This window comes from Trichoplax adhaerens, genomic scaffold (assembly GCF_000150275.1).
Source record: "Trichoplax adhaerens TRIADscaffold_6 genomic scaffold, whole genome shotgun sequence".
Taxonomy (NCBI): Eukaryota; Metazoa; Placozoa; class Uniplacotomia; order Trichoplacea; family Trichoplacidae; genus Trichoplax; species Trichoplax adhaerens.
The window spans coordinates 559,310-574,732 of record NW_002060948.1 but is presented as its reverse complement, the minus strand read 5'-3'; the positions used below and the strand labels follow the sequence as shown (position 1 = coordinate 574,732).

Below are 15,423 nucleotides of genomic sequence, written 5' to 3'. Positions count from 1 at the left end.
ACACTTTTCCGACTGTACGGTATACTGTACTACAATATCGCTGTTTTAGTCACTGAAATTATTCTTGATGTACTGTAAGTGCACTGTGCAAAAGCAATGTCACATTCAGCCCTCTTTGAATTGAGCAAGTGGAGCGCTCTTGAACCACTGCACTCGGACTCTACATCTGCGTCACTACTGTACACTGTACAGTGTACAGTGTACAGTACTGTAGGTAACATACTGTACAGTATTGTACCATACAATCGTCTACAACATACTTACAAAAGCGACATCCGTGTAAGGTACAAGTGGACCAATAGGCAAAGGATGAATTATCACATGATCCACACCACTACCATTGGCCAATTTTGTCCACGTGCCTTAGTGATCGATCTAACAAGATGGCGGATGCAGGTAAGAATATCAACAATAGCAAATGTAGCTTGGATTTTGAGCTCTGGAACAAGTTGATGTTATTCCTTTAATGATTAAAGGAGATCAATGCACTTATTTGATATCGTGGGTTAATCTAATTTCATAGTAATAGCTTTAAAATAGCTGCATTTAAGTAGAACTAGTAGATTACACGTCCAACTTGTTCATTGATCATAAAATGTACGAATGGTGGTTACTACTGTACATCAACTGCAATCAACATTGATAGACTTCATCTAAGCACTGCTATATGATTTACCTTAAATGGTCGTTATCCAAGCCTTTCATCTATTTACTCAATTCAGTTCTTTATATAGAGTAATAGCTAGCGAGGTAGATGTGCTAGATATCTTATTATAGTCAAGTGATGTTAGTGTTAACTTATTGAACAGGAAAAGGACGAACACTCACTCGCATTACTGAAGGACATGCTACTGTAAAAGCCTTGCTACAAGCATACTGTGAACCAGTAGAAAATAACAATATAGCTTTTCTAGTAGTGTACAACTAAACTCAATACTATATTTTACTACGTATGATTTACTAAAGCTAGAATTGACAACAGAAATCATGTACATATTCTCTCCCATTGACAATATACTGTATACTGCTCTCAAAATGAAACCTCTAGTGGACGCAATGGATCATCACTCTGTTCATATACCCCCAATGATAGTAAAGTATTTACCTAGTCTCGTATATTTCACTCTATATCAATGATCTATTTCTGTGGCTTTACATACATGCTATTGATAGTATTTCCGCATGAATCGTCCTAACTTTTTACCTTAGTCCAATATGTTTCATCATATATTCGATCATTTGTAATTTCTATCCGCTCTACGTAAACGCCAATGATGGTATCTTTTTGCATGGCTCGCCCTGACTTTTACCTTAATCTAGTATATTTCATGATAGAATGGATGACTAGTTATTTCTTTACGCTTTATAGTATGCGTATAGTGTTACCAAGATGAAACTTTATCCGAAGTAGTAGACTACTTCTCTATTCATCCTCCTTCAGGATAGTAGTGGGATCGTCTTGACTTTTTACTTTGCCCTAACATAGTTCATGATACAATGAATGATTTTGTTATAATTCGTTAAGAAATAATTTAATATTTCATCATTATGGAGAATCTATCGACTATACCAGCAAAGAGAGCATTGATGTTGTCTTAAACTTTTACTTTAACCTAACATAATTCGTGATACGATTGATGGTTTTGTTACGATTCATCAAGAGATAATTCAATATTTCATCATTATGGAGAATCAATCATCTACACTAGCAAAGAAAGTATTGGGGTTATCTTAACTTTTTACCTTAGCCTAATATAATTCATGATAGAATGGATAAATTCACTACTACTCACACGCGATAATTCAATATTTCATTATTATAGAGAATTTATCAGCCACACCAGCAAATAATGATGGAACTGAGGTAAGATTGCTATAAAATGTTTTCTGAAGTCAACAACACTATAGCAAGATAATATCTTGTAAATCATCATTTACTTTCCTAACATAATTAACCCTAAATAAGCCCAGTTGTCATCTTTAGCATATCAACAAATATCATGCTATCATAAGATAATTTAAAATGCCAGCAGATCTTGCTTGTAGTTCTAGCTTTTATCCAATCCTATTTATTTGAAAATTAAGAACTAGTCTCTTAAATGTTTACTCCTTAGCTTCCTACTGAACCGATACATGCTGAACTAGGATTAAGTTCGAATGTCTTAGTAAGTCTGTTTAATATGCTCGAAAATTTTTATGATTCCATCCGATACTAAGAATCAAAATGTTAACAGAGAGTTGTAGCTGGTGAGAAAGAAGCTATTGAAAAGCCGGTTAAACAGAAAGTAGATTTGCAGTCCCTGCCCGCGCGAGCTTACTTAGATCAAACTGTGGTACCTATCTTATTGCAAGCATTATCAACATTAGCTAAAGAACGGTAAGACTTGAATTAGAAATGCGATCTATAACCTAAAGTAACCATACTGGACAATAATTTATGCTGATATCTCCTTTAAAGTAAATAATAATATACTTAAAATTTCATCTAGGCCACCTAATCCTATCGAATATACGGCCGCCTACTTATTGAAAAATAAATCCCAGTTTGAGGAAAAACAGTAATAATAACTTTACTGTCAGTTATACTTATTCCATATGTATGAACTTTTATTAGCCATCATATTTGGTGAAGCAACGGTACGAAACTATAAATTAGCTAAAATAAGTCATTTTAGTCTTACATACCAGTAGTTAAAGATAACTTTTTGTTACTAAGTTTACTAAGCTTCGTTTAATGTATCATTTGATAGTACAAATCATTAGCTGTTATAATCATGTTCTTTCGACTTGTGTGGCTATTTGAAAATTGATGTTAGCGTTTGCTATCTTAAATCAATTTTCTGGTACACCTTTGACTTTAACTTTAAAATGTTAACTCGCCTTTGTAATGTTATGTATCGAGCGAATTTAAACTTTAACTTATGTGAAATTTATGAAAATATCGTCAAAGAAATTAATTACAATAAAACCGTTTATTTCATATATTAATTTATTATCATCATATAGTAATGACACATTATTTAGACAGGATGAGGTTTTACTACTTTTAGTGCTCTTGTAGTCTTGTCATGATTACAAATCATTATACCATTAGTATGGTAATAGTTTTATCAATCTCATTTTAAGTAACGTATCATAAGATATGATCCTGTTACCCGACCACACATTTAGCTCTATTAATAGATTAATGTATGTCGCTTTTATACAAATTGTTACGGCTAAGATCTATTTCTGTCAATGAATATCCAATGTTCATAGTGTATTTAATTAAAGTAAGTAAGAATAAGCTAAGTTATTCATAATTTAGCTAAACTTATTTATATAAAATCGCTTATAAAGTCTAGAAATACTTTTCACACTGGGTATATTAGTAGACTTAAATCGAATTAACACAAGGTCAATCTCAATTTTTCTGTTATTATTCTAACGGTATTACGATAGTCTACGTGCAACATAAAGATAATTTTAGTAAAATTCATTCTTGCTGCACTAAGACCAATGATATAAATCAATTCGTATTATTTAGACATTTAAACTTTACTGCATGATTACACATAAGATATAAAGCGGGATCGAATAAATTTATTAGATTAATATTTGATCCTAACGGTTAACTTGACTATGCACAATATCAAAGAATATATTTAATCCACCTAATTATCGACTTCTTTTAAAATCGATATTTCCGAAAATGTGGAAAGACATTTATAAGAACTTTAACGCCTTTTTACTTGTAATTTCGAAGTGCACCTCACGCATACATGTATGGGGCAATCATTTATCTATGCATAGGACTATGACGAAAGAAAGCTTCTACCGTGAACATAAAAAGTATTCATATTTTACTTACTTTAGCTAATCCTTTTGGTTATTATTTTTACAGATCAGAAGTACTAAATATACTTCGATCGAATAATTAATATATCAACTATGCTATCTACTTGTAACAGAAAAAACAATATGTTTACAATCTTGTATCATGAATGATTCATTTATATTCAATATACGTGTACAATTAAGAAACATTTAGCGACCTAATAGTTGTTTATTATAAGAAACGTAAATCTAGTTTCAAATTAATGAAGGTCATCATATCTAGTTATGGCATCAGTAGTATTAATAATAGTCACACATTTACGTATGTACATCTTTTGTAATTGTATAACCTTTAATAACGACGAAATGGTAGGAAAATATGATTCGTGGTAAGAAAAATATGTAAATTACTCCAGGTCTTCAAATTTATATATAAATACACTAAATAATTAAGTTAATCCGCCTAAATCGATAAATAATTTGATAAGATTTAAGGAAAAGAACTATTGATTAGCCTTAATTCAAAGCATATGGTTCAGTATTATAAGCGACGTGATAAGAAATTATCACTATTTACGCTATTTAATAAGATACTAGCCCATCCTGTAGAAAGACACGTTCTTTTTACCCAAGCTTGGGAGCAATATGGTTGTGAATTCAGTACTGTTTTCTTTACTCCATTTTTTAAATAGCGAGCTAATCTTTCGTTTTTAGTTATCAACGAGTTATAAGATTTTTTATACCATTTACGTTATATTATTGACTGTTGAATCTTTTTCTACCTCTTTACTTGCTGCTACAATCACATGACATAGGTAATTCAATTCAAACGATTTTGAACTCGTTTTATAAAATCAGTTCAAATTCCCTGAATATGGCTCGTTATGGTACCATTTTATGGGCTGTAGTCATTTTTATTCTGGTTAATACTGAATTAACAATAACATCTGCGTTAGTTATTCATAGAAATCATGTTTTGTGTCCTATTCTAACTCAAATTCAACATCAAGATCAAGAGCAATTACAAGTATACTTCTATCAACTTGATAGATTATCTTTTGATTTGGATCATATTATACCCAATTCCGGCATCAGCGGTATTCATCCACAGTCTAAATATGCTATGACAAATCAAGTCTATATTACGATTTGGTATCAGTTATATGAAAAATTATTTGGTGAAAAATTAATCGCTCGATGTAATCATAAGAGCCAGCGATCGTTAGTTAACTGTACATGTCCTCCGAATTCTTCTAACATTATCTTAAATGCTCAACTAGACCTAAATTCTTGGTATTCTTTATCATCCGCTCATATTACAAAGAAGAGCTTAAGTGGTATTGCTAATTTTTCAACCATACTACGGATTGATGATCAATCTGCCCGTGATATTTATTGCGGACATACAGCACTAAAAATGGATCAAGCTAACAAAATAATCAATTTGATGTTAACTAATCAGTTACCCACATCTGCAGTAAAGCATTTTTATCGTCAGTTAACAAGATTAGGCTATTGGCTCAAGAATCAACTTCACATGCATCTTAAAACGTTTAAACGGATAACGGCTGGGCAATTACTGAGTTTATCTCTTGTTTACACGTTTCTGTCACCTAATGGACGTAATCAGTTTTCAAATTATAATTTTCATTACGGTTTAAATCAAAGTATTGATCAATTGCTTAATATTCCAGGCATTTTAACTATAGATACATACAACAGGTTATTGATCGATAATGTAGATCAACTTGGGTATATTCATCTAATTATTAAGGCTCTATTTCATCATAACGTAGATCAGTTATTATCGCTTTCCGATCTTTGCAAGATGATTTCATGGGCTAGGATTATAACAGATCAAGTAACAGCTTTCTCTAAATTATCTCATCAAATACCTACAGCTGGCATGAGCAAAGTCATTATTTCTATCAGCGGCCCAGTACCCCTGTTTCAATTTTTTAATCCATCGGTTAGAGATCGATCCATCTTAAGTCACTATGGAAATGACTGGACTTTTCAAGATATTTTAAATCAATCCACTATTGAAACAGTAATTACAACAGATCAATACAGCCAAAAAATCGCTTTTGGTCAAAGTAGGAACAATCAAATTTTAGGTGCTCAAGGAAATATGCAAATAATAAGTAGCCCAGCTTGTGAAATATTTACCGGGCTAAATAACACCTTTCACTTTTCAACCTTTTCATTTGGGCAAGATTTAATCGATGGCACAGCAAGCGGTAATTTGATATTCAATCAAATACTATTAAAAGGCCCTTTCATCTATACTACTGATTCGAAAGGTGTTATAATACCTGGAAGATTTATGACTGTTCAGCAAGATACTATATTTTCTCTTCATATTATAAATAATCACACTAGTGCTATACACGCCGACATTAAAGTGGTTAATAATGAACAAGATAAGTTAAGGATACATAATTTTGATCCTATTAATTTCAATTTAAAATTAATTAAAACTAGAACAGATAAGACACTTCCGATTACAATATTTCACAGTTTTAAAAATCAAAGTTTGCATGTTGATCATAAACGAATGATTGTAGTTATAACGGGCAATTCATCACATAATATCATCCTTAGGCCTGGTGTTAACTGGCATACTGTTATTATTAACTTTAACCGGTATCGCGATAACTTAGATCTTAGTTTATTACCAAAAGCTGTAACAGATACTATAACTAAACTTAATTTTTTACTGTATCATGATCGCATGGATTACATAATGCAGTTTCTGTATCATAATAATTTCGACTCTAGCGTAAATTATAGATTAAATCGAAAGAAGCGTTCTAATACTAGTCCCCCAGTCAATACGACGCAATTCTTGTTTCCTAACGGTCAAAGAATTACATTTATCAACAGTAGGGTGACTAAAAGATCTAACTATTCGAGTCCTACACCAACTCCAACTTCCATAACTCCCGCACTGTCCACGTTGGCAGTTTGGTCAATAGTTATAGCCTGTATGACAGTCCTAGTAACTTTAATTGTCATTTTTATTATTATATTAGTAAAGTACTACAAAATTAAAGTTGTAAAGCCATCACCACCGATAGATCATCTAAGTCTAGATGGTAACAGGTCTGTAGATATTATGGAAACTACCTCAAATGATCAGCGAGATCATCAAGTTGATCATTGTTAGGTATCAGATCGATAAAGCAAACGGTTCACAATAAAGGCATACTATAATTCTTATAAAGAACTATTTTAATTTAATGTTTTAAATTGTCGGGTAGTTGAAATAGAATAAAGTGTTCAATTTCTACTATTATAAACATGTTAACAGATTACATGATTCATAAACTATTATTCTTGTACCTACTTACAAACTTTTTAAACTCGGCAGAAAGTTTATAACATTTGATTACAGGATGGTAATGTACAGGAGTGTAATGTACGTATATCTCTTATAATATATAAAAAATTTTACGGCTTATTTGTCGTTGAAGAGTTAAAAGTTCACAGAACTCTGTAGAAACGTTCTTCAGGAATTTGCATTCATAACTTATCCTAGAGTTACATCGTTCCATGAAAAACTTAAATATATTCTACTAAAGCATCACAAATAAGACTTTACAACAATTTGCTATAAGAAAGTACTGCAAACTATATAATCTATGATTCGATTTGAAATGTAGAATATTCATGATGTATTGATTTCATCAATCACAGAATAAATAAAATCAGTTCTTCTATATCATTATCAAGTCTCTTTGTTATCGTGGCTTTCTTTCCCATTCTCTACTACGTAATTTTCAATGGTAAATAAGAGCGACTGCGGTATATGCGCTCTCTATAAGATGAAATATTTTTCGATTAATGCAACATTTAACGAACTACAAATCTGTTTTCATAGTATTTACGAACCTGATTTAGTGTTAGGAGATTAATGTGTTGCCTAAGATTGTGTTGTAAAGACGGAGCAATCTAAACGTTAATCAGGAAAAAATAATATTAAAGCGCCATATTTCAACAGAACCCAAATTGAGTTAGTGAGTACCTGAAAAACACTTTCTAACTGATGTGCTGGGAGCTGTAGTAAGACCGGGTATGATTGTGGCGTTGTAATCTACAAATGCAACAAATTGAATATAAAAATATAAAATTTTTGAAGACATCCTTGACATTAATTTATGCCATCCGTAAAAGCTAATAATTACAATATAAAACTGATAACAAATTTAAATACTACATATAGCTAGCCTGACAACACTTTATAAAGCCCTGCCAAACTTTAGTTTGCTTCCAGATCTAGGTGCAGAAAAAGAAATTATAATATCAGTCTATTAATTTTATGGTAGTGAAGATCATTAAGGGCTTTACTATTTAACCTGCTTTGTAATCAGCCTAGATAATACATTCATCACAAACGATATTAATTTCGGGTAGGATTGTAGAGTTTGTATTACCTGAAGTGATTATATGATGAATTTAATTATTTGCATGATCAAAATGTATACCTGCATACGATTGTATATGACACAACTTACCGTCCTCATGAACAAAATCGGGATAGTAGTACGTTCTAACATTTGCTGTAAAACACCAGCTAAAACTTCTTGGGTAAATGTACTTTTCTCACTTAAACAAAAACCTATAGCTATAAAGTATAAAGCTCAATTTTAGTCTTTTTGACATGCATACGAATTGCAAATGAACTACATCCAATGCCGCAGAATACCTTTGATAGCCGACTTAACATCATCCTCTATTTGATGTAAGGCTAATAACAACTCAGACGGAGTTAAAGGACTCGTCTGCCGAGGACCGACAGATTCTTCTACATCTTAATTGCAAGATTATAGCAATAAAATTGGAAATCGTCGTTTGTGATGGTATACCTTAACGGGAAAGAAATAGCCCTACCTGAGAATGGATTTATAAGTCGCGTAATGACTTCTTTAACGACCTTCGCTGATTGCTTCATTAACTTAGGTAAAGCTCCAATGACTTCACTCTAAAATTAAAATTTCACATTTTTAATTCATTTTTTTAGGCATAAAATCAATCAATCAATAGCTACAGACTTAATTCACTTTTAACCTTTTCCAGACCATTTATGATGGGAATCAATGCACGAACATCTAATTTCTTCCCATAGTAAGCCTCACGAACTTTACGAATTAATTCTTGACTTGGCATACTCTTATCCGTGAAAATATATAAAATTCTTGTTAGTAAAGTCTCAGTACCAGAAGGTACTTGTTCGAAAAACTTCAATAGCTCCGGTGAAGACATTCCAATATTGCGAATAGGATGTTCTATTTGTCTTAAAATGACTCGCTTCACATTTGATGTTGCTTTTCCGTACATATTAGCTAAACTAAAGAGAAAATATTTTAAAAATTAATTATTTGTCTTTAATCGATTTCAATATCTGTATTTAACTGATCTTTAATATTAACAGACTTGTGAATGATAACATGATTTTTGGGCAAGAGTGACATGAATAGTGACATATGCATTTTGATGGAATCTTCACTCCATTGGTTGGATTGATTGTCGCCTTAAAAGAAGTTCAGACATAGACAAAATAAGCGTTAAGATTGCTAAGGAATATTATCTTAAACTACAAACATAGAAAAAAAATACCGATTTGTAAAACCATCTCCAGATTTTCCAATGCACGTCGCTGATAAAGTATGAAAAACAAATATAACTATTTTAAAATAACTTCTAAAGTAAATCTGATAATTTAGAACTTGCCTCTATAATTGGTGCAAGTTCTGCTTTATTATATAATTTCTTCACTACATGAGAAGCCTGAAGTTGGATCTATTAATGATATAATCATAGAATTTCTACTAAAAGCTAGAGGGATTAGAATCGAATTTTATTAACAGTAAGTATTTTTTTCGGCATGCGCTACCTGCTCATTTTCGAAAACAGTTAAATCTAGTAATTTCTGCATTAAAGGAGCTTTTGTAACTGGCCTTCGAAGTATTAATTCATACATAGTACTCAATCCTAATTTAGAAGAACCCTAAAATAAGAAAAAGACAAAAAACTATGAGATCGATCAAATATTTTTACGAAGCACAGCTGATAATGATGGTATATTAGCTGGTAGACCTCATTCTTGCTATAATCTTCGATCACTTTATAAGCTACAGATGTGAATCGAGGTATCTCAAGACAGAAATGGGTGAAAAGTCTAAAATAGAATGGATAAGATTAAATCCAGACAGAATACGATTTTAAAAGAGATAAACTTACTTATCTTCCTTATCTAATTTATCCGTTAATTCTTTCAGTATCTCGGCTAAGCACTGGCTGTAGCCATCATTATCGTTTTTGATTTCAGTACTCTGGCTAGAAGCTGCAAGTGACAGCAAGTACTCTTTCGTAAGCCATGTGCACGCCAGTTCAAAGCGACCTCTGATATCTTCAAATATATAATTTCTGAAAGCTACACAAAACGGTATGAAATTAGTATGATTAAAGACTTTAAATAAATTAGTGTTACATCAAACAGCTTTCATTTACCATTTGCCACTTCGCCTCGCAGCTGAGTTGCTAAGCCCACTAAAACTTGAATCCGTTCCTGTTAATAAATGATAAATATCAAATATAAGTACGACTGCATAAAGGTAACAGTAAAATCTATAATCATCCTTACCAGTGCCATACCAGCATGATGAGCATTTTCTAAATATACGAGGAAGAGCGTGATTAGAACATTTTTGGATGCTCAAGAATTAAATATTATAAAATCTACAGCAGTAGATAGTCTCGATGTTTCTTTAATGGCAAATAAAGTTTTAGTTATTTGGTGCTATCTGAAGCGCAGTCATATTCTAAAATCCTACAAACCTTCGCCTTTCAGCATTCTTTCAAAAGCACTCAAAGACAGTGCTTGCTTTTCTCCAATATTCATGTTGTAATTTACCAAACTACTTAAGCTAAACTGCTTAATTTTCCTAGATCGCTGTAATAATTAATCGTAGTGATGTAATCAGGAAATGAGGCTTTATCTAAGATAAATTATTGCCATCTTACCGTAGATTCAGAATGTTTCTCTTTTAAGCCGGCAATCTAGGTAATTTTTTTTATGGATTAAAGTAAAAAGAGAAATAAAAATCGTTATGTTTAACATATGAGCATGTAACGAAAGACTATAAAATAATCTTACTTTGATAGACCGCGGATATTCAGATTTTACATCCCTCAAAGTAGGCATCTAAGTTATTATAAATATCTGTATTAAATAAATTTATAATCCAATGTATGAACAGAGCTAACACTAATATTATAGGACGTACCATGTCACTTTCACTGCTTTCAATATTACTATTGTCTGTAGAAAGCATTTGAGTTGCTAGTAATCTAGCTAAGTGAGCTATTTGAATTTTACTTCCAGCAGATACGATAGGTGTATGACAGTCTTGAAATATTGAGGGCATCCGATTAGGTAGTCGATGAATACTAGCAAAAACCAGATTGACTACGGTTTCATTCGAATTTAGCTTTTGAATTATTTCTTCTGCAGTTCTGTTTATTTCGATTGATCCAGACTCAATCTTAATATCGGTAATTTTTGCGTCTGAAGTTCTGTTCTCCTGGTGTAATATATAACCGTACTATGAGCTAAGGCATCAAATTCTTTGTCTCATAATCGATATGTTAAGGCTAGACAACTTAAATAAATGTACTAACTCCTATCCGTAACTTTTTAGGAGGTCGCTCGCTATCTAGATCGGTACTATAAAGAGAATTCAGTTTGATACGTAATTTCGCACGATTTACAACCTTAAAAATTAATACAGATTATGATAATAGCTCATTATTTACATAGAACTTCTTTTTAGCGATTCAGTGGCATGAATTTTGGGTAGGTTTCTTGAAATCTATTAAAAAATTATATTTTTATCGGATACATAGTCTCTTGTTCATTAAGATTATTAATCCAATATTAAATATTAGATAATCAGCCAGTATAACTAACCTCATTCCCTGTGACACCAAGATCTGATAAAATAGCCGCTAATACCGACTGGTACTCGATAGAAACCGGATTTTTAAGAAGTGTCATAAATTGTATCTATTCAATATCAATTAATGGTATTAGATAGAACGATAGTCATTAATGTAATTTATGGAAGCAGAAAAGCAACTAGCAAAAGCAATGTTTACTTTTAAGTGTTTTCGCAGATTGCTAACTTGAGATTTGCTAAGAGTTGGCGGTAAATTTGCTGCAAAGGGAAATTGGTACGTATGCTTATATTATCATAATTTAATAATTTTCTAAAGCTTTTCTATATTAATTTAGATGTGATAAGTATACCATTTAATGATTCCAGACAGGCTATTATAATTCCAAAGTGCATTGGTCTCATACGAGCAATAATTGCTAACGACCCAACACATGGCAATAAATTTGTACTGAGATAGGCAAATTAAAATCAATTAATAACAATTATCTTAGCACCCTATCGCCACAATGTTAGTACTAAGATAATTTTAGAATAGAATACTTACTGGTTTATCTTATGTGATAATGTTAAATCAGTTAAAAAGGTTAAAATAGATTTTGCTTCGTCTTTTAATTTGCTAAAATCCATTATAGGATGCGTAGTGGACAACTAATATAACATAATAGATTCCAAAATATTGATAAAAGCCCGTAAAGCTAAGAAGTGAATGTACTCATTACCAACCATATCAAGAGAAATATCATCAGGCTTAGTTGAAGTAGTAATACCGCCTTTAATACTTTGAGTAAGAACTATCATTTCGCAGTATTTTAGAGCACTTGTTCTTACACTAGCAAATAAGAGAAGGAAATAGCAAGAAAACTTTGATTTTAATGCAAAAACTATGCAAAATCAATAGTTGATAAAATTTTTTTTCATACGTACCCAGTATTTTCATGTTGGGTTAAAGAAATGATGTATGTTTTCATATCACAAAATTGCTTAAAATTGAAGCAACAGAAATAAAATTATAATAAAAAATTTTATGGGTCAATTATACACGGCTTATTTATTATATTAATGCTGCAAACAACATATAATAAGATGAACCTAATTTATTTTTGTCATACGAATAGGATCACATTTAGTTACCTCCCATATATGCAATAAATCATCACTGGCCGCTTTCTTAGTTGCGATAAACTGTAAGAATTTTTTAACAACGAAAAATCAATATCATACATTTATACTATCACCACTGATACAACTAATTATTGCTGTTGGCTTCAATCGTTATTTTACCAATTACAATGATTGTGATACCTTAAAGGCTATACGGTATAGATTGAGGTTACATTGAATTGCTCGTTTGGTAACTTGCACATTATCTTGATCGTACAGTAAGTACGCCAAAGGATATACAACTTTGCTGCAAAGGAATTCGTCCTTTTTGCTAAAATTTGAAGAGATTAAATATAAAAAAGACCACATTATATATTGATATCGTATCACCTATCAGACAAGATCGTATAGTAATTTTTACCATGCTTCTTCAAGAAATCCAAGAATAAATTTTTGAACATCAGCAGACTTTTCATGTTGAAAAGCTAACATTTCCTACAAATTTTAAAATGCAGATACAATATACCATTTAAATAAGTATAACAATCACATCAAATATTGTCTGTGTACGATAGCTTAGCTAGAAGCATAACTTAGATAAGTTTCAAATTATTGTGTTTAATGCTTACATCTAAAAAGCTGTCCAGTAAAGCGGAATCTTTCATGATAACCAGTTCTTGGATCTAAAATAAATGGTTAATGTATTAATTAAAATAGTATATAATATTAATCTTCAAAGCCGTATTACATATATCGAGTAATATCTATCTTCTTACCTGCTTAAGATAAACTAATTTTTCTTTTGCATCTGTTTCCAGTTGAGCTCTATTCATTAATTCAATGACCTATATGATGAAAAGGAATTATCTATTACTGTCTTTACCGCAGTAGAATTCCTGTAATAGCTAATAATTACGCGATAGTTGAAAGACAATATTTAGTATCATAAATGTGTATAGTTACCCCTGTAACTATGCCATACGTGTATATCTGTTGATATATTGCACAATTGCATATATGCTGTATTTAATATAGATATCCATAGGTGTAAATAGTGCAAGTATAAATATCACATTTTTTATAAATTAAAAGTACCAATAACATAGTTGCATACTGTTATGCAGTGCTTGCATATATGCGTGCGTATATATACCCATATTGATATAGCATTCTATAAATTAATTTCTAGTTTTTAGGGATCTTGGATAATAATTACATAGTTATTCCTCAACTGCTCTACCTTATAGAATTAACATTATAGTACTAAAATAAGCAAGAATTCAATCCATCAGTACTGTATTGTGAAACGAAATTTTGGTTTGCTTTCATTGAGTAGCGTACAGCAATGCATCTTCGTATAGACTGACGAAATAAACAATAGTTTAACTAAATTATAATATTAAAGTTAGCTTCTGTATAATAAATTGTCATGTACATATTGTACATTGTATAGTACAACGCTAATTGATCAGTGCAATAAAATACCTTCTGCAAAGTCTTAATATCCCATTTACAAATAGATAAATGTATGAAAAATTTAAAACCAGTGACTTACTATCTCTAATAATTATTGTAACCACTGAGATGCCGTTCGGACCTCAATCATACATGCATTATTATATCGTATATACAAGTAGAGTTATACAACATACGAATCTGTGTACAGTATCAAACAGCATACGAGCAATGTTCCTATCGTGCTCGAGTGCGGCCAACTAAAATGAATCTTGTATATTTGATTAACGATAATCCAGCGGCGTATCAATAGGTTGATATGAATCTCATCTATACTAATTTCATATGATATAGAAAGACACTATAAAGATATTTTCCAGTTTAAAAAAGTGATTCAATGGAATATGAAATGAAATTTCATGCTAGAAAATGCTTTCATTTAGCATTAATAGAGCGTGTAATGACTTGAAGATCATTGATCCAGGTATAACGCATGATAGCGATGCTATATCGTGAAATTAGCTAGGTGTGGTTATACTTACTCGATCTGAAATCGAATTTTCATCTTCTTTGGCATCCATCGAACTCATTTCTGCAGTGTTCTTACGCTTGTTATCTTCACCAACAACCGCCGCCATCTTCGTAGAGTATGCGATCCAATGAGTAGATTCTCCTATACGCTGAAGTACATTGAACGCAATGATGAACGAATTGACCAGACTTTGGGTCAATCTGCAGCTACTATAGTAATGCAACCAGAACGTAGGTACCTGTACTGTACCTTATACAGACTCATACCGTGCACTGAGTGTGTAGTGCGTATAGTATGAGTCTTGAAAGCTACAATGTACAGTACAATGATTACGAGATTCAAAATCATAATGTACTGTACAGTACAGTACTGTATACTGTAGTAACTAGAAGAAGACCTGGACTGATCACTCTCGCTCAGACAGACGGACTTTTCTTACCAAATCAGGCCGCAAATATCCAAAAATGACTACTTAGTATGGACCTTCCGTGTCTGTTTTCTAAATCACTGGTACTAATTTAAATAGTGTCCATGATCTTATATAAGTGTTTTCAAGCA

The 15,423-nt window shown here is 31.7% G+C and overlaps 3 protein-coding genes across 3 annotated transcripts; 2 read left to right on the top strand and 1 right to left on the bottom strand.

Annotated features, from left to right (window-relative positions):
- Window positions 1-383: 383 nt before the first annotated feature.
- On the top strand, window positions 384-2,562 carry TRIADDRAFT_57103 (uncharacterized protein; the record flags this gene model as incomplete). Its single annotated transcript, XM_002113528.1, has 5 exons — window positions 384-396; window positions 1,824-1,864; window positions 2,115-2,165; window positions 2,235-2,377; window positions 2,490-2,562. 5 exons carry the CDS (start codon window positions 384-386, stop codon window positions 2,560-2,562), a joined length of 321 nt encoding a protein of 106 aa, XP_002113564.1.
- Window positions 2,563-4,690: 2,128 nt separating this feature from the next.
- TRIADDRAFT_57102 (uncharacterized protein) lies at window positions 4,691-6,985 on the top strand (the record flags this gene model as incomplete). The annotated part of the gene is made up of 1 exon (XM_002113527.1): window positions 4,691-6,985. One exon carries the CDS (start codon window positions 4,691-4,693, stop codon window positions 6,983-6,985), a length of 2,295 nt encoding a protein of 764 aa, XP_002113563.1.
- A 561-nt stretch (window positions 6,986-7,546) lies between these two features.
- TRIADDRAFT_57101 (uncharacterized protein) lies at window positions 7,547-14,971 on the bottom strand (the record flags this gene model as incomplete). The annotated part of the gene is made up of 31 exons (XM_002113154.1): window positions 7,547-7,636; window positions 7,711-7,770; window positions 7,844-7,912; window positions 8,334-8,437; window positions 8,525-8,629; window positions 8,710-8,800; window positions 8,887-9,166; window positions 9,253-9,349; window positions 9,436-9,475; window positions 9,713-9,826; window positions 9,916-9,997; window positions 10,060-10,252; window positions 10,330-10,387; window positions 10,463-10,491; window positions 10,657-10,771; window positions 10,843-10,878; window positions 10,976-11,023; window positions 11,106-11,402; window positions 11,500-11,592; window positions 11,789-11,884; window positions 11,977-12,035; window positions 12,128-12,225; window positions 12,322-12,425; window positions 12,501-12,606; window positions 12,702-12,757; window positions 12,909-12,959; window positions 13,080-13,209; window positions 13,300-13,373; window positions 13,508-13,561; window positions 13,655-13,723; window positions 14,876-14,971. The coding sequence occupies 31 exons, from the start codon at window positions 14,969-14,971 to the stop codon at window positions 7,547-7,549; spliced, it is 2,994 nt and encodes a 997-aa protein (XP_002113190.1).
- Between the last annotated feature and the right edge of the window lie 452 nt (window positions 14,972-15,423).